Source organism: Protobothrops mucrosquamatus, unplaced genomic scaffold (assembly GCF_001527695.2).
Source record: "Protobothrops mucrosquamatus isolate PMUCROS unplaced genomic scaffold, P.Mucros_1.0 scaffold984, whole genome shotgun sequence".
Lineage (NCBI taxonomy): Eukaryota > Metazoa > Chordata > Lepidosauria > Squamata > Viperidae > Protobothrops > Protobothrops mucrosquamatus.
This window is the reverse complement of record NW_015387224.1, coordinates 211,396-237,428: the sequence shown is the minus strand read 5'-3', so window position 1 is coordinate 237,428 and position 26,033 is coordinate 211,396. Positions and strand designations below refer to the sequence as shown.

General features: G+C 36.1%; 1 protein-coding gene across 1 annotated transcript in view; it reads right to left on the bottom strand.

Annotated features, from left to right (window-relative positions):
- Positions 1-325: 325 nt before the first annotated feature.
- The window catches only part of TRIM8 (tripartite motif containing 8), a 54,724-nt gene continuing 29,016 nt past the window's right edge, over positions 326-26,033 (bottom strand). Inside the window, exons 3-7 of the mRNA XM_015819771.1 lie at positions 11,083-11,178; positions 9,999-10,232; positions 6,694-6,725; positions 5,812-5,927; positions 326-2,183 (exon numbers count right to left, since the gene is read on the bottom strand). Of these exons, the coding sequence (XP_015675257.1) occupies positions 1,576-2,183; positions 5,812-5,927; positions 6,694-6,725; positions 9,999-10,232; positions 11,083-11,178 (1,086 nt within the window). The 3' untranslated portion in view covers positions 326-1,575. The remainder of the gene's footprint in view (positions 2,184-5,811; positions 5,928-6,693; positions 6,726-9,998; positions 10,233-11,082; positions 11,179-26,033) is intronic.

Sequence of the window (26,033 nt, the reverse complement as noted above, 5' to 3'; positions counted from 1 at the left end):
TCCCATTCAGCATTTTCAATTGTTGGGGATTCTGAGAGTTTTAATCCATCTGAAGAGAAATAGATTGAGAAGATTGGTTCAAAAAAAATGTCCAATAGAAAGCAGCTCTAAACCATAGATTTTTTTTTTTAAAAAAGCAGTAAAATCCTCTACATGTCTATGTAGAAGCATATGCCATTGAGTTTAGAAATCAAATGTTGTGGAAGTGTGCATAGATTTGTTGCATAAATGTGCTATAGCCAAAATATATAGACAATCATTATTAGTTTAAAAGCAGAACCTCTGGTATAACTCTGACAAAGCTTAGAATGTGATACTTTTGTTTTAAATGAAAGAGATACCCCCAAGAAACAAAATATGGCACTGCATTGATTATCAAATTAATATGACCATATCTTTCTTAATTTGCAAATCTCACATTTTTAGATTTTAACCAGGTTTTAGCAAATAAGAAGCAAAATCTGACCATTATGCAATGTGCATATCATTCTTAATTATAGCACCCATACATTATATGTATTTTTTTATTCTGAACTACTGTTATGATTCATGTTTGGTCCATATGTTTTCATTACATCCAAAAAGAAATGACATTCCTATTTCACTGAATAAGAAATAGGATACTGCCAGATACTGTAGTTCAACCCATTTTTTCAATGTTTACCCCATTACTGAGTATCTATTTAGAGTTATTCCCAAGGGAATGCATAGACAAAGAAGAGTGTGATCTATTTTTTAAAGGCTATCGGATTCCTTTCTGAGCAACATATCCTTATTGTCAGACACAGTTGGGTACAGTAATGCCCACACAGGCAAACCAGAACCAGGCATTGCACTAAGTGATCACATTTATTTGAATATTTTGTGTGTGTGTTCTAAAATTGGTTACAGAATAAATACCTGCATCTTATAACAGGAAGTCCTTTTTTTTTAATACAAAGTGCTTGTTAGAGGAAGTTGCATCAACAAAACACAGGAAGCCATGTGTGTACTTAGGCACACACTTCCCTCCTGGAAACTAAAACAGATTTTTAATTTTTTTTTTAAGTTTCTTTTCCCTTTTTTGTGCATTTCATTTCCTGCCATTGTGTATTTACAAATCTCTGAAAGAAGAAAAAAATGCCAATATGTACGATACGTGGCCTTTTAACACACAAAAAAAATCAGCCTTAAAAAAACCTCTACAAGTGTCATTTCTTAATGAATCAATGATAGAAATTTGTCTTAAAAATGGGAAGGAAAAAATAATTAAAAAGAAAACCAAAGAGCCCAGACTTTGAAATAAAAAGGATCATCTGTCCCTTTAAGCTTTCCCCTCAGGAAAGTAGCATGTCACATGATCCAAAGCAAATACTTGACTGAAATTCTTGTTAATTTTTCCCATCAGTTTCCCATCCCCAACCTGATACAAAGAAAGGAATTTTAAAGAATTAAATTAGAAATAATAGATGACAACAATGCCCCACTCTGAATCTGGCATGTGCTAGGGATAGATGGAAATGAATTTGATTTAAAACAACAAAAACTAGATTAAAAAAATTCAAAAATCAACAGGATTTTACCAAGACCAGATGGTTAACTGGTGACATAGTGTTTGGTGGAAGGCTGACCATAAACTCTATAGAAATCCTGGCGTCCATGTTGCTGAGATGCATCAATCCATTCTCTCACTGCCAATCCTGGAAGCGACTGAGGTACAGATGGAGCAGGTGGGAGTGGGTGGGAATATTCCTGTGATGACACTGTCCATGGAAAGTGGCCGGATCGTGGATAGGGCTGATGCCCACTGTGATTAGATACGGAGGAACAGTAACAGTTGTCCACTGAGCAGACAAGAATTTTGCGCCCACCATACTGAGACAGCACGGACTGCTGAGATGATGTGCTGTTGGGATAGTGAGAAGGATTGAACATGGAGCTGGAGTGAACTGGTTGGGGGCCACTGGGGAGTCCCACTATGTGCTGCGTGGAGCTACAAGGCACCATGGGTTGTGCAGACTGGCCTTCACCAGCCGAAGCCCCCTGGCTGACGTACTGGTTGGCAACGGGTCCCGAGGATGGCTCCAAGAAGCTGGCTTCTGGGAAAGCTGTGGAGTGCTTGCGTTTCTCGGCTCCTGAGTTACTGACGCTGCAGGGGTACATAGGGATGCTCTGCAGGAATGGCACAGGGGTACTGAAGGGACCTGAAATGAAACAGAGAAAATTGGTGACATCTCCATTAAATGTCACGCTCCTTTTTCAGGTGAGTGATTACTATAGCTTCACAGATCCATATATTTGCTGGTAATATAATCAACTCTGGCAGATAATGCCAAAGACAGACATGATCTCAAAACTAATAGAAACTAGGAAAAGAACCCGATTATTCCAGCTATTCCTTTTATACTTTCCACAAAAGTAATTCTAGGGGCCCCTCCTCCATTTAGAATTCAGGGGTAGTCAACCTTGGCTCTTTTATGACTCGTGGACTTCAACTCCCAGAATTCCTGAGCCAGCTGTGCTGGCTCAGGAATTCTGGGAGTTGAAGTCCACGAGTCATAAAAGAGCCAAGGTTGACTACCCCTGATTTAGATGGAGATGTCTGCTGGCCTTCAGTTCTTATAATGAACAAATAGAAAGAGGAAATATTTTTCACTAAATGTTGTTATCTATAATCTGCAGGAAAGACCCTGAAGATGGTGTTAACATGCAGTGTTTTCCAATACGCATAACAAAGTCAAATATAATTTTGAGGCAGAAACTGGATTTCTGGAACCCAGAACAATGGGCTCAAAGGTTTATGCTTTCCAATGTATTAATTTCTTCACTTATATCAAGATAAAATGGAATGAGGGCTTTTAATCCTGAAAAGGCTAGGGTACATTCTCATAGTAATTTCCCCAACAACAGATGAATGTAAAATGCTTTTCCAATCGTCCAGTCTCATCCTTGCAACACACAATTTTGGAACCTTGAGGAACTTCCTATCATTGAGCCAGTATTCTATTCATGGAGCAGCCAAATTTGACTCTTGTATTACCTACAACTTGTTGCTCATTATTTCTAGCTTATTTTTCTACTTATCTTTTCTCAATCAGATTAAGTGACTAATGATTATGTGGTGAAAATAAATAATCTGATCTGCGGCAGCTTCTTATTCACTAAAATATCAAACAATTTCAACTTAACATGTACCATTTGGAGACTTATGAATAAAAAAAATGTCCTATTAGGTTAAATAGGAAATACTACACTGTGCACTTTTGCCAGAAGTATGTAATCTAGGACACGTACACATTAACAAGCAAACACTATTTATATGATTCCAGCAAGAAATAGTTCACTGAAGGCCAGGAAACTCAGAGAAAATGCATTTTTGATATATTTTCATCTTCTGAAGATTAGGTTTTCATGCATGGTGCACTCTTCAAATATTATCCAGCATATATAAAAATGGAAGCAGAAATGGAAACGAACATTTTATGAAGAACCTCAAGATGCCCCAAATGCCTGGAAATTGTCCTTTATGAGTAATATACATTGCATTTAGCCCAACTGTTGATTCTATAGCCCATAATCATTTGAGCATGAATCATTTACTAGTAATGGTAAAAGGTAGCTTTGGATACATAAAACACACAGATTTTGGCCTCAATGGAAATCTTTGATAATATGGTCTTACCTAAAATGTATAGAAATTCTATTATTACATAACTAATGGATTGGGCAGAGTCAGTAAGTAAAGAAGGTATCTCTTTTCAATATGATTATAATTTCAGAACAATATTAAGCTAACATAAAATAACTCTCAGATAATACATAGTAACATTTTATTGATTAACTATTAGGTCATAACAGAATACAAAATATAAAACACAGAACAATAGTAAGACCTATATTAAAAATAGAATAAAAGAAATTGCAAATCATACTTCCGTGTCACCCTTCCAACTGACTTCTATCAGATTCACATATGCAGTTCTCAACTCTTTGCTTTGTTCAAAGAAAGGGCCATGTTATTATATGTCCATGTAATAATAATGTGCATAAATAATCAGGAAGTCTGCAATTGTGGCAAGATATATTATTATTATTTAACATTAATGGGTTGAGTGGTTTAGAAAGAATTTTGGAGGTAATATACTGTCATTTTCTAATGAATTATCTCTATGAAAATATATTTGGAGAGACTATATAACATTTCATATTACACTCAGCACATTTGCTATCTAATGTCATCTCATGGAAATATTCTGATATACAAATATTCCCATATAAATAGAGACTATAAAATTATCATTCGCAAATATAAATTAGGAATTGGTAACCTTTTCAGTCACCATAGCATGATCTCATGCAGTAATGCAGACATCACTGATCAGTATAATTAGATGAAATCTAACGAGAATACTGAAATCTCATAGGATTTGATCATTTTCACTTGAAATTTTTTAAGATTCAATATATAAATGTTGAAATCTTAAAACATTTGACCATTTATCATTTTTGTAGCATAGATATGCCATCCATATCAACATTCTAGAGCCTAGGGGCAACACATTTATAACCCCTTTTTCAGCCCTTGTCTCATAAATTTTAACCCATTAACAGCCATTCCAAGTGTTAACTGAATATAACCAAACTACAACTGGTGAAAATAGCAGCCTCCTCACCCCCAGGTACCTGATAAATAATAATAAAAATCACATTGGTTGTTACAGAATTACCGAGGGGGGTCAGCATTATAGCAGTTATTGGACTATATCTTAAATAAAAGAGACTGTACTTCTTTAACTTCTTTCCTGCATTAAGGCCATGCTCTACAGGACAGAGTAGGAATTCTATGGCCCTTGCAAAGCTTTTGGATTACCAATTTACCAATCAAAATGGTAAATTGTGAGAGCTGGGAGTCTAACAACAATTGGAAGGATTGAGGTTATAACTCATCAGATTGAGTTATTTTTCCATTAATGTTAAGACCTCTGTGTTAAAAACAATCAGAATGTCTTCTGTTTCTAAAGTTTATCTTAATCTTAGCAGATCCGGGACTAACAATATACAGTGAAAATATTGTGGGAAGAAAATCATTTTGTATCACATCCATGCCACAATCCTCTAACCCTTTAAAATAAAAATAAATTAAATTGCCAATTAAAAAAGCAGCTCACTGTAATGAATGTCAAGACAAATTAAAAGAAATAACACAAAAGTAAAATGTTAATTTCCCCCCCAAAATAGATAGTTGAAAAACCATGTACAGATTTAAGATCGGGACCCAATCTGAGTCGATCACGTGACGTCGCACGACGTATTGGAACTTTTCCCCCATTGCCGGCAATGGGATGGGCGCGGTTTCCTTGTGACGTGTCTGGCCCGTGGGCCGGCAGTTTGACACCCCTGCTGTAGTAGAATATGCACTTTGGGCTATTCAATGTATAATATTTATGTGGTGCTTGGTTGTGTGTGGCTTTTTAGTTGTTGATTAGGGTGCTGATGGCCAGCTATTAAGTCATTGGCTGATTTAAAATCCCTATTCTATAAAAACCCAGATTCTCCGGGGATTATTTCCTTGAAATATAAAAGCAAATCTGTGAACATGGTGTGCAAACTCTTACTTATTCCTAGGGGAAGAGATGTAAAACTCAATCCAACAATACCCCCAAACCAAAAAAGGTCTGCTCACATATATGATGTCACACTTCCGTTACCCTGTTTCCTGTGGTTTCCAATTTTCAAAAATAAGCTGAAAAGACACTCTGTCCCCAATTCATGCAAATGGAAATTCAGTAGTGAATATATAAATGATGAAAAGTCATGGGAAGCATCACTCACCTTCCAGGAGCTTCCGCAATTGTTTTTCCTTCTTGGCAATCTCATTCAGGAAGAGCTTGGAATTGAGGTGGCCAATCTTAGGAGGGGGCAGACTGCCTCCTGTGCAGTTCTGAGTCCTTAAAACGAGCATTACAATCTATTACAATGTATTTTTTTTAACGAAAGCCAGCTGGAAAAATATCCACAGTGCCTCTTGTTAAAGCTCCATCCTTCTGCTAATTTGAGGGAAGCCTCAATGGTTCAAAAATTTCTCTCCCAGTGGATTCTGGCAAACTCCCCCCCACCCTTATATACCTAAGAAGAACTTTCTCTCCTCCACATATCTTTTTTTCTTGTAAAACAATTCTGTAAATTTAAGATTTCCCAGGTCTTTTTAAGAAAATGGCGTTCTCAACTGCCAAACACCATCTAAACTAATATTTTTTCTTACATGTTTCTGTCACTACTAACAGAGAACAGTTTATTTATGAGATTCTCTGGTTTTGCAGATACAGGGCATAATTCAAAGCACCTTTTTTTTGGCTCTGATTTAAGTGGACCCAAGTAACACAAGGGTACAGCAGAAACTAAAGCACAACCCCCCCAAAACCCATAACTTAGTTCCATCAATGCAGAAGGCAAAACTTGTATTTCTCATGTTTGAGAAATATAGTTGTCATTTTCTTATATTCCTATATTTTCTTATATTCTCAGTAAACTAGACAACAGAGTTCCATTACAGTGCAACAATAACTCATGGTTATAATAATGGCGGCGACCCTAGGAAAGAAATCAGTTTTGTTAATGTTATCTTTACAGCTACTCAGATGGTTATCTGGATTTCCTGCATTTCAAACCATCCTCTATCATGCAATCCCAAATTGCCGCCAATAGATTCCTTACCTATCCATCAAGATCTTCACCGACTTTGTATTCTAGGAAAGAATAAAGAAATACAATCAGTAGTTGTCAATCATATAGACCTCTGATGGCACATAAACTTCCGTTTTCCCAATTCTGCAGATATCTAGAGTGTTCCCACTGATTATATAAATTTATTAAATTCATTCCCAACTATCTATAACCAAACTACTTGATAAGTATCATGACTCATAAGAGTCGTATGTTTTGCATATTATCAGATTCACTCTCTGCATTTTCCAAAGTTTCTCAGTTAACAAGAATGACTTCTGCTGAAACTCTGGAATCTAGTGACCACCATTATGAATTCTGTCAAGGTAGATAGCAATTTTTTCTTCTCAGAAAAGATAATCTGGATTGATTTTCAGGGTTGTTGTAAAGTTCATGAGAATATTATGTAGAGCATTCTGAAGTACTATATTACCACTTTCCCCCCCCCCCCCCCGGTATACAGTATTACATTATGCTTCTACCAATACCCCTTCATTTCTCTGTTGTAACTGACATATATGGGATCGGTATGGAATCAGCTATTCAAGTTCAATCGGTGGTGTACAATATACCTTAGGGTAATTGCAAAAAATACTAGTAGTTTACACAAAGCTTCTTGGTTTTAGATAGATTTGCTAAAATCTCCTGGATTATAACAATGAAAACAAGAGAGCTTTTTTAATTTTACAAATTTAATTAATCTTACAAATAATCTTCTCTCTGAAACAACTAGCAGAAGTTACTAAGCAAATATTTTGAGTTAGATGAAACCCCAATAACCTTATCTACTGCACTATATTGAGTCTAGTCTTTATCATTTTAGTTGTAGTATATGACAGATAGACTCAGGATTTTAGAGCACAAGATTACCACTATTGCTTTCATTTCACCACACTAACTTGGCTTCATGCATCTACCGAACATTAATAATGCTGAGAATAACCTCACATTCTGGCATATAATTTTTTAAAATCACATTCTGCCATTCTTCTAGTAGTCTGGTTTGGGAAGTGCAATATGATGTATCAACCCATTTAATGAGATATTCTAGTAGAATGTAAATTTCTTGCCAATCAATTATTGAGATTTACAAGGAAGCCTCTTTTTAATAGAGACATTAATATTCATGAGGTGAAGAAACTTCCTAAACTGAGTATTAGGCCATTTGGTATACATGAAAAGATTTTTAGACAAGAATGCTGAGTGGAACCTTATCCAGAATTTGAGGTCTGAAGTAATATTTTTACTCATTCATCTGTTGTATGACCTAAGAAGGCTACATTTAGGAACCAATAAGGGGGTTGACTGGGCATCTCCAACCCCAAGGGAAATCCTTGATCTTAAATAAGCTGGTAAAAACATTTGAATCTTAAATCCAAATACATAAACCTAAAAGTTGTTGGTTGAATTCTGCCCTTGGGCCACTTGACCAAAATTATAATAGTTTTATTTTATTTTAACTACAATTTCTTTTATGGCAGGTAATAATATTGTTATCTTTGCCTTAATCCTTAAGGCAACTTTCCTCAACCTGATATCCTTTGAGACGTAGTGCTAAAACTCCCAGAATTTGTCACAGCTGGGACTTCTAGCCCAACACATCTCTTGGACACCAGATATGTAGCTATTTTAAAAAAGCAGTCAATAGAATCCCCGAACTTATTTTAAAGGAATGTTATTTGAAATATCCATCTAAATCCATCTCTGTCCGTGGGCAGAATTAGAACTTTCTATCCTGTCTAAGAGCTGCATGAAACGTGATAGCTGATGCTGCAATATTATAAGAATAGATAGGTTTGAATTTTGTATGAGTTTTAGGGTTTAGAGGGATTTGAAAGAGAAATAGTCATTTTGTGCCATCAAGTTAGTGTTAACTCTTGGTGACTACATAGATTTTCTCCAGGAAGATCCATCCTCAATCTGGCCCTTCCACAACAGTGTACCCATTGCTGTTGTAACTGAGTAAAATTTCAATCTTATCTATTTAGGAAGGAGAAATTGTGGGGCCATAAATGGGCAACCAGAGATTCAACAAGATTGTTGTGCTATATGTAATCAAGAGTACGAGTAATATTGCTGATATTCATATATCCCTGGTAACTAGTTCTTTTAGGCAGCTCGGGACAGTGTAATTTAGGAAACCATTTTACCAAATAATAATGTGAGGTAGATTAGGTCAAGAGATGATGAAACATCCTAAATCATTGAAAATTGTTATATTATGACCTTTTCTGCTGTATATTCAGCATACTTTTGGCTGAGAATATCCTACATAAAATAGTTTAGCACTTGTCCAATTTAAGTCTTCTGCTCTACTTAAAACTAGAACATATATTTTGTTCATAGATATCTATACACAAGAAAGAAGGAACTTTAAAAAAATATTATGCTACCAAACTATCCAAGTTTAACATTTATCACTGATTAAGTCCTTGATCAATTCTATCTCCTTGCCAAGTGGTAAGATTAACCACACATTTGAATGTCCCCGTGGTATCCTATATGGTAAAATGAAAGATAAAATAATTTTCTACATGGGCTAATTTTCAATTCTTAGTAACTTTAATTCCCACTGTTAAATTTTGACACTGCTAATTCTTCATATGCAGAAACTGTATGGATCTTAGCATTAGTTTGGAATACTGAATGTTTAAATCTATTAATGAGAGTTGAGAGGAAAGACCTGTCCTACTATAGTCCAGAATTTTTCTATCAAATTTTGTTCTACTTCTCTTATTAGTTCTATAAACCTTTGGGGGGGCATTCTCATCCTTTGTGGGCAAAGCAGCATTTAAACATGCAGAAACAGCGACTGCATTTCTATATCAAACAGGGAAATGGAATAATAATTGCACACTCTTTTCTAGAGGAACATATATTCTTTCATTCTTTCTTTCCACAATATCTTTGTGTGTTGCTGCAGAAGCTTCACAATTATTAAAGAAAAAAGCCATAAATAATGAAACAAACAAGTCAGTAAAACTACAGAAAGTTAATCAAATCTAAAATAATATAGTTTCGCCAGGTAAATATGGAGGATTCATCAGGGTAACTTGAGAAAAATAAATGCAAAAAGATGGAGAAAGCATATGCAAGCTCAAAAGGTTATAATGAAGAGAGGGGAGAATAAAGGAATTTCTATTGTCAGGATGGGAGACAGATTAGAAATGAAGTTACAACTTTTGAGCTTAATGCACCCAGTACTGGCTTGAAGTGACTGTTTAAAAACTCTGAATCCTTTTATTCTAAGTGCTCAACCCAGATCTCTCCTACTCCAAACACATCGCACTTTTCACCTTCATGAAGTTGATGTCTTCTGTCTTGTCATACATGACCTGAACAGAGCTTAGCAGTTTCTTGGCCTCCTGCATGCGTTCGCTCAAATGCAGCACCTGGGCAGCATTCTCATTGCAGAATTTGGCTTGGGCCTTGTCAAGGATCTCCATTGTTTTGCGCAGGTCCTCATCAAGTATCTGATGCATCTTCTCATACTGTAGGCGCACCTCATCCTTCAGCTGGCTCACCTTCTCCTATTGATACAGAGAAAGAAGAGTGCCCAAAGTTAATGACCTCTCTTATTTATTTACTACGTCACTCATAATGGATAGTGTTGGTAATGCTGAATTCAGAAAATTTATTCTAGGCAATTTTCACTCTCATTTTTTACACATTTCATTTGCGTTGTTCTATTGGCCTATATAAATGCTAAAAGAATAGAGTTACTTCAAGATGTGAATTCAACAGAGTGGCGAGGGTGCACATCTTAGCAAATGGCACATCGCAGTTGTAAAACATCATCTACAAGAAAATAATTTTTGCTTTTGGTCCTTGATCAAGATCAGGCCAAATTAATCCTAGATCAGTGAATAGAGCTTTTTCACAGACACACTGTTGTATATCAATGCACCCCCTTAGTCCCAGCTCCTCTACTATCTCAGGCAAATCTGCTAGAAAGACAATTTTCCCATCTAACAATCAGCTGAAGTTTGAGGCTGAAGTAAAATAAAATTGTTTTATTTCTCATATTCAGTGTATTATTCGTATCGAGAGAGGAAGCTGCACTGGAAGGCAGGCACTTAAGAAAAAGGGTCTAAGGTATGGAAAATACCTCTATATTAGTGGTTTCCAATGTTCATGCATATCATAATAAGACATATAGGAATAATATAATTAACATTAAAGAGCTATAGTGAATTAATGCTTCTGGTGGAAATTCTCTAATTGTTCCATGCACGGAGGAACAATAATATATGAGTATGCCATTTATTTGGTAGAGATTCCAAAGACTAAACCTCCACTGGAAATTCCCCTATCAAGAGCACTTTCTTGATAGATGAACAGAATTCTTCTTGATTTTATCTTTACGTAAATTAGAATTACTTCAACCAGGCGCTTGTCAGATTCCAACTTGTACAGCTGCTCCTCAATGTCTTGTTCACGCTCTTCCAGACGGTCCTGCTGCTTTACCAGCATCTTCTGCAAGAGAAGGAACCAGCAGAAGAATGGCTGTTAAGATGCTTTAAGGGAGAGGGGAAAAAACTAAAAGGTATATAATAATTACAAGGAATGTTGGAAATGCTCATTAAGACTAGTTCATAGTCTTCCACTGTTCTTTCTGTAAAAAGTAGCAGGATGACAACAGCAAGCCTAGATTTGTATTTCAGTACCTAATCTGAAAAGTGTTCAGTTAATTAGAAAAAGAAAAAATGATAAATGATTCTGTTCTTCCACTCATCATCACTGCTTCTATGGTAATATACTATGAACTAGAACTGTACATATTACAAATGTGACTCTTTATTTGTTTAGTCAGTCAACTTATAGGCCATCTCAACTACAGTTGCAACTCTAGGTGGCTTACAAAATATAATATTTAGAATTTTAAAAAGAACAAGAGAGAGAGAAGTAATGAAGAGAAAAAAATAAGAACAGTAGGACTGCTAAGGACCACCTTAAGGAAACAACTCATCATCAAAAATATAGATCAAAAAGTTGGGTTGCAAATCACCTGACCCATAGCCTCATGAAAAAGTAGGCTTTTTGAAAACACAAGATTGGGGCCAGACAAACACTGGGTGAATGCTGCTTCTCTTGAACTCCCAATTTTTCTCAAATTCTTGAATGCCATGCAGAAGTTATTAAAGACTAAAGACATGTGCCTCAGACAAGGTAAACCCATTATGTTACACAAGAGCTTATTCAAACCAATTGTTTTTATTTTGTAAGCAACAGGAGTGGAAGAAGACCCACACTGAAACACACGCGCGCGCACACACATACACTGAATAGTTTGCTAATCTGGAAAAAATGGAAAAATTATATTGGGACACTTCTTATTCTTAAATGGACTTTTTACATCCTTAGTTGTTCAAATCTTTGCTATGAACAAAGATTACCTTACCAAACTCTATATCTTTGTTTCTTAAACTTTAAGAGATTAAAAACACAATTTTCACCCAAAATATTTTTTTCAAGTTAAAGTGCAGACTAGATGTTCTATACATATTAGAGATTGTATAAATACTACAACTATAATAATAAGAAATTAAAAGTAATAAATACTTAACTATGGAAAATCAACCTAAGATCATTTCCTTTGTATTTATTTCATCCTCGCTATTATTATGATCTTATTTTTCACCTTCAAAGTTCTTCCAATTCTGAGAAAATTATTTCTGAAATGCTAAAATAATAGAGTTTTTACTTCAGGTATCTAAACTATAGCACGTTTTAGGAAAGTTCAATATAAACAGAAATAATTGATAGCATTTTACATCAAATCCTCTAAAAATTCTTGATAGTTCTTTGCACACACTTATTATGCACTAACTTCAGATAAGACCCGTTCTACTAAAAAAACTGTTTCCCTGAGTCATTTGGGTAGGACAAGAGGCAAAGAAAGAAAATGATTCCTCTCTGATTCAGAAGACACTGGAACTTATGAAAACACTTTAGGCAAACAGGTCTTCGAATAAGCTTCCTTATTGAATGTTACAAAGAACATTACTGCAATTTCAAACAAATGAGTTTTCTGTGATAATGAAGAGCCAGATAAACCAGTCTTGTAGAATTTCTTCCCTTTGCTTCAATAAGCAGCTTCTGCATACAAATAAAATGCACTTTGATTTCAGATAATATTACCCAGATATGAAACTTATTTTTATATGATAAAGGTAATTTCAATTGTTACATGAACTGTCTACCTTTGACCACTTATCACCCAGCTAACTGCAGGTTACTTCTCTGCCTTACTTCCATGGAAATGAAGTTGTTTTATTTTTTCAATGTTATGAAGATGACTAGGCTGAAAGACACTGACATGCCCAAGGCCACCCAGGCAGATTCTTGTCACAGCAGATTCAAGTCATCCTAGTTCAAGGCCAGCACTAAATCCTTACATTACACTGGGAAGAATTCTCATAAACCTATTGTCATTATTCACTAGATAAAATGGTATTTCACCTCGCTGGCACTAGGTATTAAGCTAGAAAAAGTTTAGAAACACAGATGGATACATAGCTCAAATAAATGTGTTGATGCGGATGCCATACATGAAAAAAATAATCAATGCCACATCCTAGAATTTGTTACAAGTAATAGTAGAGAATTAACACTGATGGGTTTGAAATAATGCATTTTGACATACTGAATCTATACAAGGATGTGTCTCCGAAGTAACATAATTCTACATATCTATAGAGAAATGACTTTCACATTTGATACTTTTTTGCAACAAGCACATACATGTGTAGTGTAAATAATAATACTATATTCATTCATCATTATGGTCTGATTGGTATATATTTGAAATTTGGCTAGGAAAATGTTGTGAAAGAGAGATTAGAGAAAAAGATGAACTGGAGGCTCACCGTTGCCCTCCAAACATTTTGATTGTTATTGGGGGTGGGGGAGAGATTGGGACGGTTATTGTGTTTTGTATTTGGGGTTTTATTTCTGTAAGCTGCCCAGAGTCACCATGAGTGAGTTGAGTGGTCATAAAATTTTTATAAATACATAAATGTCAATAAAGATTTATCTACAAAATTTGCAACTTCTGCCTCCTGAGAATTGAGAACTTGGGCCCCTGGAGATGCTACCTCTTCAAGAAGAGCTAGATCCACTAATATTCCATAGTACAGATTTATTCATGTGCTCTTTTGACTATACTAAACTGATTAAAAAATAATTATTCTAAATAAATAAATATCTATGTATTTTATTTCATTCTCTCTCTTCTGGCTACTTCCTCCAACTAATGAAATTCTACTGTACCATTCAAGCTGAGTTCTGCAGTAGGAAATCATCATTTGTGTACTACTAGGGAGCATTTAAAAATAATACAAACCAGGGCTATCATGTAATTAAAACAGTCGGTGGGTTATTTAATTTTAACTATTTAAATTGATATAAACTGCAGAGAATCAGCACCGAAGGTAGTTATAAATATCTATATAAATTATAAATAATATAGACAATACATTTAGATGTAACAGAATACTAGATTCATTCTTTTCTGGGGATAAGAAATATAGGATAAATCTCCTAAAAATCTCCGTAGTCAGCCTTTCTGAACAGCTGTCCAGGCTTAATGGAAAACACATTTGGAAAAGCAATTTTAAATACTTAACTTTAAAATAATCTGTTTCTTCACAACATTATGCAAAATAGTTTTGTTTCCTACTCAAGCTATGTTAGTAATTGATAACAAAATCTCCAGGAACTGGAGATAAAGGAGACAGCAAAATATTTTAATTTAACACAAAATATTCACATTTCTGGCCTTTGGGGAAGAAACCCTCAGGTGACTGCATATTTTTCATTATCAACACATTAAAAAATATATGCTTACCATTTCAATAAAAGTGGGGGAAATGGAAAACAAGCTAATCTAATTTACCAGTCCCCAAATGGTCTTCTGTTGGCTTAGATATGTTGTGTGTGTGTGTATGAGTGCATGTGTGCACGTGCATTCCCCCCATTCTTATCCATTCATTCTCTGAAGGGGAAAATCTACCTAACTTTTTACTACACCCCCAATGAAATAATAAGGACAATGAAGATCAAGAAGGAAAATGAAGTGGTTAAAATAGGCAGAGAGGGAAATAGCAAAGAACAGTTCTGAAGGGATGATTGCTATCATAAATAGCCAACTGAGATTTATAATCAAGTACTTGATTCTTTTCTCAAGTTGAAAGAAGAGTAAATCAATTTAAGTGCAAGGATGGCCACCATCTTCTCTATCCATTAAGCAAAAATATTGGAACTCTTTCCTTGTTTTCATTACATTTCCTGCAGGTCTCAGATACCTTGAACCCTGTTATCTACAGAAATTGGGATAAAACAACTGCAACACAACAAATAAAACTGCTTGCAAAACTATGTCTCTTAAGGAGAAAATAATTCATGTTTGCCTATTTAGTTAGCTCTCTCTAACATACCCTTTAAGATTTCACAAAAATGACACCACAGATTTCACTGAGGAATCCTTAGTCTTTTAAAAGAGAGCTTCATTCTGCCTAGACAAAGTACAACTAGAGCTGTTTATAAAACCTCAGCTACTTTGCTAGTTTATTAAGAAAAACTAAACTAAGCTCTGTGAAAGGCTTGGGCATGACTTGGATAATATCAATGTATCCAAACAGACAGGGGAAAAAGCAGGATAGTGTTGTTCTTTTAGCATCCATTTAGAAACGTGAGCTGGATAAGGTGCAAATGCTATCAATCCCTGGCCTAATTCTATTCACTTTCCNCTCAGCTACTTTGCTAGTTTATTAAGAAAAACTAAACTAAGCTCTGTGAAAGGCTTGGGCATGACTTGGATAATATCAATGTATCCAAACAGACAGGGGAAAAAGCAGGATAGTGTTGTTCTTTTAGCATCCATTTAGAAACGTGAGCTGGATAAGGTGCAAATGCTATCAATCCCTGGCCTAATTCTATTCACTTTCCTGTCAGTACAAGTAAAAGAGCTGAGACTTTTTGCATTCCTCTCAGCTCATCCTCATTAAGGAATGGGGACATCCCACATTTGGCAGACTTCTCAGTTCTTTCCCTGAATTGAAACACTGATATGTTGGAGTAGGACCAACAGCATTCACAGTATCCATGAGCAAAGCTTTTAAATAGAAAATGAAAGATTTAAAATATAGGGCAGTGGTGGCGAATCTATGGCACGGATGCCAGAGGCGGCACTCAGTGGGCACGCGCGCCATCGCCCCAGTCCTAGGCCTTCAGCTGGGTTTTATAAAACATTTTCGCTTTAGGCCTCTGCCGCCGTGTGCAAAAAAAACCTTTCAATCAGTCAATTTCAACTTCTTGCAGGAAAAAAAAAAGATCTTGCAAAGTTGAAATTGATTGATTGAACTTTTTAGTCCCACCCAGTCTGCCATTACCACCGCAGCCACGCCCACCCAATTGGCCACACCCACCCGGCACTCGACGATGCATAAGTGGGTTTTGGGTTGCAGTTTGGGCACTCAGACTCTAAAAGGTTCGCCATCACTGAAATAGGGTAACAAATGTGGGAGGCAGCATCTGCAAATCTATCACTTTTCAACATCTGTACCATTAACTGCTGAATATCACAGATTACCTTCTCTCAACCTGGTTCCTTTTCTGAAAGGAGCTATAGTTATATATTGTAGCTCTATAATTCCCTGTGTTTATAGCTCCATAATTCCCAGTGAGTGGCTGATGAGGATAAGAGTTGTAGTCTAACACCTAGAGAACAAGGTGGGAGAAAGCTATAATACACCCTGGGGGGGAGGACTCTTGATATTTAACTTGCTAGTAACTGAGACCCCCTGAATTTTGAATATCACTACTGCTGTGATTGTATTTCATCCAACGGGGTTAAAGGAGTAGGGGAGCCTTGGCTGAAGGCTGTTCTTTGGACAAAGTGCAATGAGACTATTATTTTCAGGAACAAATTAAATTCTGTTTCTCCCAGTGCTGACATCTGAACCTCTGCATGTCTGCTTTTGAGTTTGGCATTGGGGAGGGATAGGATGCAAACATCTGGAGATACGTATGATGAAAATTCCCTGTCCCTTAAATCAATGAAGGAGCAAATTTAATATATATTTTATGCAGATACAAAGAGTGGTGGGATTCAAATATGTGAACAATCGGTTCTCTGTGTGGATGCCGCTTCCGGAAGTTCAATCTGAGCCTGGGCAACAAAACATTAGCTACCAATTCTGCCAAACTGGTGCAAACCGGCTGAATCCCACCACTGGATACAAAGGAATATTTGCTATGCCTCCTGTTGAATAATTACTAACATAGGAATGTTTATAGAGTCCAATAGCAATCACAATGGATTGCTGTTGTATAAGTACAATCATCTTTGATTTTGAGTGCAGCTAAGGTACAATATAAATATTCCAATGTTTCTAGATGGCCAGATTTCAAAACTGGGTAAATCTTTTGCTCAAATTTAGCAAACAATTATTACCAATTCTGAGACTTATTCACTAATTTTGAATAATAGAGGTTCAATGGAGAATTTTGTAATTTTTAGGAAATCTAGTGTCTAGTATTAAACATCTTTATTTTTTTTAAATAGCCCATAAAATATTTCATAAACTAAATGGAATGAAAAGTATTTGATATAGATCAGCATTTGACATATCCTTATATAGATGATAGTAAGTAGATTCAAACTTAATATCAATGCCACAAACTCTTCAGCAATATAATGTCGTAAACACCTCTTGTCTCATTTCTTTCCAGAAAGAATGCAAAATTTTCTGTCATAGAGCAAAAACAGAATTGAGATTTGCTGTTTTGCTACTATGCTTTATTTTTTGATGTCACTTAATTGGAATTAATTTTCTGTTTTAGTGCAATCATTGGAAGTTCAGTGTATGTGTCAATGATATAAGTCAGTGGTGGTGAACCTATGGCACGGGTGCCAGAGGCGGCACTCAGAGCCCTCTCTGTGGGCACGTGTGCTGTCGCCCCAGTCCTAGGCCTTCAGCTGGGTTTTATAAAACCTTTTCGCTTTAGGCCTCCACCGCCGTGTACAAAAAAAAAAGGTTCAGTCAATTTCAACTTTTTGCGGGAAAAACAAAGATCTTGCAAAGTTGAAATTGATTGATTGAACTTTTTAGTCCCACCCAGTCTGCCGTTACCACTGCAGCCACGCCCACCCAATGGGCCACACCCTCCCGGCACCCGACGATGCATAAGTGGGTTTTGGGTTGCAGTTTGGGCACTCGGTCTCTAAAAGGTTCGCCATCACTGATATAAGTTCAGAGTGGGCAGAATAAAAATATTTTAAATTAAAGTATTAGCCAAAATTTCTAATGCTGGGCTGTTGCAATCAATCACAACCATTCAGAGAAGTGTCTTGAAAAAAGAAGCATCTCTGTCATTAACCCACTGATATGAAAACATGATCTATGTCACTGATTCAAAAAACTAAACTAAAAAGGAATCAAAGATCTGAGAGGATCAGTTCCAATATTATGCTGAGATAGGATTTTTCTTATTTCCCCTGACATAAATCAAGCCAAATGACTCATCTAGTTCCATTTATATAAAGTGGAGAGTATCTAGTGATGAGTTAGAAACCCTGGAAATTTTTCCAACAAATCAAAGACAAAAGAAAACCATATGCCATTGATTCATTATTTAGGTATTTGTTTTCCATCCTGACATTTTTAGTTTATCAGGATATCTTTAAAAAATCTGAATCCAGGATCAACTCTCATTCAGAGGAAGAGTAACAAAACTTACTTCACCTTTTAATTCCCTAGTCACACACATAGGTAGTATCTGCTCTCATTTACCTAGCCACATAGAAATTGTTCTTTTTTAAGTCTATGACATCTCCTTTTTTTTAGTTTCAATATGAATATTTTGTTATAAGATAGTGATAGTTGCCTCTTATAAAGGAAGATGATCATACATCAAACAAATGAAGGGAACACACACAAAATTACTATTCAAGATTGTTTTTGTATTTTACAGTTTACCTAACAGAATGGTACACTCTCCTCTTACATACTTTAAATTTCTTCCACATTCCTTTTCCCTGAATTTAAGAAAAGGAGCATTGGCTTACCTGAACGCCTCTTCTCAGCATGATGATGAAGAATCCACCAATGGGTTATTTCAGTCCTCCTGCCCAACTTAGTCTGATTGGGCAGGAGGACTGAAATAACCCATTGGTGGATTCTTCATCCAACATGCTGGAGAAAAGAGATTTCTTCCACAACATCAATGTGTTATTAAAAATAAATATATTTTACAATGTGAAACTGAAACATGTGGGCCTTGATAAAGCATATATTGTTAAAAAATACTTATTTTCTCATCACTGTAGTTAATTAAGTGTATAACAAACCATGGCTCATAAGCATACTACTCATACAGTATACTCGAATTTCATTTTAGAATTGTTAAGTCCCAGCTAGTTATAACTAGAAACAATGGGATCAGAAACTTATCTTTATTTATCTGCCTATTCCTGTGGAAAATTGCAAGATTTGGAAAATGGGGCAAAGTAAATGCTTAGTATAACAGCCTCTCCACACATGGAATCCTCCAGATATGTTGGATTGCAACTCTTATCACCCCAACTTATTGCCAGCCAGTGCTGACAGGTTTGCTGTGAGCTCAAATTTAAAACATCTTGGAGGGCATTGGGTGAGTGAAGGAAAGATTAAGAACAATTACAGCAGCTCCACTCAACAACAGGGTTCATTTGATGACTACTTCCTTATAGATCATAAATGACAAATCTGCTTTACCCCTCAGCAAAGTCATATCAACTGAAAGACATACTACATTTATCTTCAAAAGACAAAGTAAAAGTTGGAACTCCAAACAAGATAACAAGCAATCCTTGGCTTGACCTCTACAAAAGCGTTTTGAGTTTTACATCCCCACCCTACACAAGCTTATTAAATGCAACATAATACTTTGCTGCATTTAGTAAAATCTCCCTTAAGTTACCATAGCTGGTTCCCTAGCAACCAGTGACACAATGGTAGACAGGAAGAGTGCAGACACAATTCTGCTGTCTGAAAACAATAGACTACTAAATGAAAGGAAGTAGTATTCTACTTCCTTAGAGCTGCTTTAGCTATTGGAGATCCCAGTTTAACACTGATATTGATTTGGAGACAAGACTCATTCAGATAAGTTCTACAGACTAAAATGAAAATTCTATCTCTTTCCCTGCCATTCTGTTTCAATTACAATTATTTTCAATAATTTCATGATGTTTTAGCAACAGTAATAGTTTTGAATACTTCATAGACAATCTGATAGACACATACCTATCACTGCCTGTTGTTCCAACTTCTTACATGTTCTACTTTAAGTGATTCTTTTTGGTTAATAAATCTCTAGTTAAGAACTTTTAATATTCATATACATGCTATGTACTGCCATAAGATTTTATTGATTGAGAAATGATATAAGAAATATTTTAAATAAATAAAAATGACCATTTTGAATGTATGTATGTATACATATATATCACCAAATTTATATGCTGCCCATCAGGGAAGGGTACAATACTGTAGTGCTTATATTGGAAAGTGGCTTTTAGTAGAAACTTAAGCAAGTTTGGCTTTCATTTCTATGGCAGACTTGTAAGCATGAAGATCTTCTTGTCTACATTCACTGGAGTGCAAGTATGAGCTTAGACTGGCAACTGTAATAGTACAAAATGTTTCTCTATGGCAAATGGAGCTGGTTATTAACCCTGCTTCTGGGCAGCATCAGATTATGGGAATACTCACACAGCACCCTGTTAAAAGTAGAAGTCTGTTCTGACTACTTTATTGTAGGAAAAACTTTCAGGAAGGGATTGTAAAAGTTAAAAAAAATCTCCCATTTCAGTATCATTTATCATTATAATTATTTTCAAATATGGACAACTAAAATTAGCAAAGACATTTAACATAAAATGCCCAGAATCATTGAGAATGAGTTGGGAGACCATATAAATTCTCTTAATAAACAGACATTTCCACCTAGGAAGTTAAAGAAAATAACCATGTGCAAGAACAATTTTGTTAAAGATAATTTTAAACTATCTCCTCGGAATTCCCAGCCCACCCAAGTGATGGCTGATTAGAATCCTGCGCATTGTATAAAGCATGAATTAGAATCCATGTGAGAAAGAAAATCTTAGAATGATAGTTCAATATTTGCCATGTTCATAAACGTTACACATTATTTAAGTCAACTACATGCAAATAGAAATCTACTGCAGCTGGCTAAAATTCCATTATCTTTTCATACATATGTTCAGGAGCTCTACCAAGAATTTTCTGTTGAAGAGTTCGTGAAATGTAGGTTAACCTCGTGGTAACCAAGCAGGAAGAGCTGAATTTGGCTGGGGCAATTTAGGAAACTTCCTTTCTTTAGTCTTATGGCACAAAGCCAAACCAAATGAGATGACACCCTTGAGGAGTAATGGAGTCAAGTGTGCTGACTACATAATTTAATGGGCCATAACTTTAAGTCATGCATGGTAAGACCAGGATAATTAAATTTCATGCTTTAGAAATCCAAGGTCAGAAAGGCATTCCCAGATCCTTACACTGTATGTTGCATCACCCAGTTAACTGTATAGTTCTTCTCAAAAATTTGGCCTGGTCAGACACAGAGAAAACTCAACAGCTGCACTGGACTTGTCATTTTCCTGTGGAAAAATCTCATCTGATTTTAAGTGGAAAGTATCACAAAACAGATTTGAATAGAGATTATATGAAAAAGATTGTTCATTTTTTCCATCCTCTTTTGCCAAAAACTAAGCCATTGATAAGAGCCAGTTTGGTATGGTGGTTAAAGCATCAGGCTAGAAACTGGGAGACTATGCGTTCTAGCCCTGCCTTAGGCCCAGCTGGGTGATCTTGGGCTACTCATTTTCTCTCAGCTCTAGGAAGGGGGCAATAATAAAACACTTCAGACAAATCTAGCCAAGAAAACTGCAGAAACTTATCAAGGCAATCTCCAAAAAACAGACAAAATTGAATAGAAGAAAAAAAAAAATCCATTGACACTCTTTTGCTTTTGCTTCCAAAAGCTGGAACTCAAGAATACTGAATACTAAAGAAGCATGAATGCCACAATGAGATTTGGGAAAGCAACCACCGAAATTGCCCTGCAATTCAGATTTTATCCCATCCTTGTTTTTCTTATAGTTGCAGCTTCACCCTATTTTTAGTTCTTCACAGAATCCTCTCTTCCAAGTTTCTGATACAGAGTCAGAAGGAGATTATTTTGTTTATAAAGGGAAATGTCAAAATATAGAAATAAATTATAAGGCAAAGAATTCTTGACAGAAAACTAGCATATGTAAAATTTCCAGAGGAATCCCCAAGGATAGTAATAGAAATCTAGGGCATCTCTCTGAAAAGAAGTATGGCTGATTTTAAGATTAACATACCATAGAAAACTCCACTCATTATTGTTATCATTAATAAGATGCTTCCTGGCCATGATGTGTCCTCAGACCAGGGGCTCTCTAGACATACAGACTTCCAAGTGCGAGAATTCTCAGCAGTGGCCAAGTTTATTCTGGGAAAAGAGGCTAATACAAATAGAGGGCTCTCAGATTGGGGAAGGATGGCTGCACACACCAATTACCCCAAAACCTACAAGAACAGTTTATTGGTTAATAATAATCTATTTACAGCAGGATGAAAGTAGAGTAGAACGAATGGGATTCAGAGTGGGAGTGTGCTTCGGTTTTTAAAACCTGAGTGCCATCTTTCAACTCTGCCACTGAGTGCTGGGTTGATCTTATTCAGGTTCCTTTTCAAGGACACAGGAGAAAAAATAATTAACATTATCTGCAGAAGCTGTAGCCCAGTTGTCATCGTATCTCAGTTTGAAATAATGCAAAGAAAGAGGTATCAGCCCACTGAGACCATGGAAGATTTGATATTTTGTACGTTGCCATGGAAGAGATCTGCATTTCTTTTCCAGCAGGTTGATTTTTCTATTTGCAATTGACACATTCTTTTGGCACTAGCAGGATTATTTCAAAAGTAGTACCTTGAATACTAATTATGAGTGCAGCAGAGGGATGTGCTTCCAAGGACACACTCAAAAGATCCAGAACAAGGGCAGGTCAACATGTGAATGCCTTTAAGAACAGAACATTTGCAGGAAGGGGAGGCAAGAGAATTCTCTTCCATGTTCTTTCCTCTTTGAAAAAAATGAATTATAACTAGACCCAGAACAGAGACTGACCCAAGCTTTTATACCTCAAAAATGAGTAGGTGGCCTAAGTACAATCTAGGTATTTTGGACTATAAGTTGCTTAGATCTTCATCACTCGTTTTGCTTATCCCTGCCATCAATATTCCATTGTTAGTTTCCACTATTAATCTCCACATTATGCTGCTTATTTCACATGCAGGAAAAAGATACCTTATGGCTTCGCTTACTTGCCTGTGCCATATGGAACATTTTTGCTCTGAATTGTTTTTTCTGTTTGTGGTAATAATGTGACCCAGATCTCATTGGATGAGTGCAAAAATAGGGCAGAGAGAAATAACAGGCCAGGTTTTAAAGCAAAATTAGCACTTGGATACCTCTTTCCACCCAGAGTCAGCTTAATCCTTATAATCACTTAAGGAAAGTGTGCTGAGGGTTCCTATCCTGCAAATGGTGAGGGAGGGAGAATCCAATGAAGCAGCTTCCATTCTTTGGAACAATATTTTTCAAACATGTCAATATTAAAATATGTGGCCTTCAACTCCCAGTCAGAATCTGGGGAGCTGAAGTCCACATATCTTAGAGTTGCCATGTTTGAAAAATGTCCTGCCACTCAATACTAGAAATGCCCAACCCATCTTTTAAGCTTTTAAAAATGTAATTGTTCTACAGAGCATAGAATAAGGGCTACTCAGATGAGTTAGAATAAATTTTGTTTTGATACTTTTGTTTGATTTAAACTATGTTGAGTCCTCTGCTAAAGTGGGCAGTCTAAAAATTATTACACAAATATATAAACAAATGCATAGCTTACTTTCTAAAAATTCCTTGGTTCTTATCGTTCTGTTTGTGTAGTCACCTGGCACAAAAATCCCCAACATATTAGCTCATTCATGTTTATAACACAAACATTCCCACAATTTTTTTTACAATCAACCTATATGTGCAGTACAGCTGTATAGCCTGAGGGCACATAAATAACTACACCAAACCAGATTGGGGGCCAAGTTATACTTTTGAATGCTGTTCCACACAAAGAATAGCCTCTTTGTTCCCCGGATGTTCTTTAATGGCAGACTGCTAAAAATGCAGCCCACAACTATGTAATCTGAAGTGGAACACTCCAGATTGTCATCAATTTTGCTGCACATTTGGGTCAAGCCCTGCTGGAGCTCAGAAAGAACATGGCTACAAGTGAGAAAAAGGGAGTGATCAACTACAACAGACACAACTTTACACACATCCCTTTCTTTCCTTTCCTGCTCTTGCTTAGGGCTAGAATTCTACATTGTGTTTGCTGCAGTTCTGCATAATAGTTATAGCTTCCTCCCCCGCTCTGGGGGAAAGAAAATGATACTGACCACCGAGGACCTCATCTCTCAGATTCTAATTAGATTACGCTCCCTCGCGCAGCAAAACGGGTGGAATGTTGCCAGCCATAAACGCCCAATGCAAAGGCCTGCATCAAACTGCAATCCATCTATCCTAAGGCTATGTGGGAAGGCGGCTTGCTCTGGCCCAGTTGCCATGGCAGCAGGGGGGCGTCGCCATGTGCCTTGGCTTGGTAGGGGACTGAGGGGAATGAGGTCAGCAGTACTGTATGGCCTCGTCAATCACTGTAACATTAGGCTGGTGGCCAAGTGAGCAGATAAGTGGCTAAAAGAGCAGACCTTATCCTCTGCTAAGTAAGGAAGAGAATATGCTCTATTGAAAAGCAGCTCAGAGAAAATTAGATTGGGGGGGGGAAGAGAGAATAATAAATCAGCTAGTCACTCCTGACTTACTTGTTGGAACAGGACCAAGAGTTAAGACCAACAATGAGGAAGTAGCATGGAGGAGATTCCACTCACACTTCCCAGATGGCACTGACCAACCGCTATTCCTGAATTTAGAATGAGTGTAACCCCACTGTACTGTTGCCTTTTGATCAGGAGTGTAGGGTAAATATCTTATCCACATTCAGCAAGAATTAAGGGCCATCAGATTTTAGTAAATGTGCCAAGGATCAAGTCATAAAATGGAAATACACAGCACACTTAAAGGAACTCCCTATTAAAATGAATAGGGATTTCTTGGGTAGGACTATCAAATAATGACTGCAAGTTCTTCTTTTTTTTTTTTTAAAGGCTACTTAAAAGCACAATCATAAAAAAGAGCAGAGAGAAATGTGATCACCTATTGAAGATCAGAGAAGCAGCAAAGCGATATAGGCATCCTTAATTCTTTTTTTTTTTGTAAAAGTTTTGTTTTTTTACAATAACAACCTTAGTGCCTGGTGTACAGCGTGTTGTCTTGGTTCATATTTTTAGAAAAGAATATACAATTAATAATAGTTAATAAACAATCAATAATAATTAATTTTTATATTTCCATAATTAGTATATCAATTAATAATATATTTCCTTTTCTTCACCCACTAGTATCCTCCTTCTACAACATTAAACAAATATAATTTCTAATATTTGATATTTTCCATATTTAAATGATTAAATAAAAACATTTTCTTCTATATTTATACCAACAATATTAGCGTCCATATATAGCATTTTTTTTCTTATCAGCTTATGTTATTTTCGTAAGTCACCTTATCGATTCACTATGTATCTTATTTTCATAAATCTTAACAAAATGGTCACTGCTAGGAGAATCATTGTTTGGGAGAAAAAAGCATACATCCTATCTACTATGTATCCTCTATTTCTAACAATAACTTTAAAAATACAAGAACTGGACAAGTTGAAAATATTAATTTGGAAAACAATTTGGCAAAGGAAGAAGATTAGAGATGGGTGAAGAGACTGGATTCCCTCTACCAGATGGACTATTATATGAGTAGGCATCCTTAATTCTTTGTTGCCATCTAGTGGTCATCCATATTTTTACCATCTTGATCTAATACATAGTGTTATTTCCAGAGTAACTTTGAATAGCTTGTGTAGAACTATGCATGCAGGTAAAATGTTATGCAAACAAAGACAATAAAGCCAAAAGCCAAAACTGCTATGTAAAAGTTAGTAATTTGTGGATGAGAATTCAGAAACAATCACCTAAAAAGGGGTTGCAATCATTAGTTCTAATCTGGCCTCTAATTTCAACATGGACTTCTCCAAGTTCTGTAAAGTCTTGCACCTCAAACTGTTCAT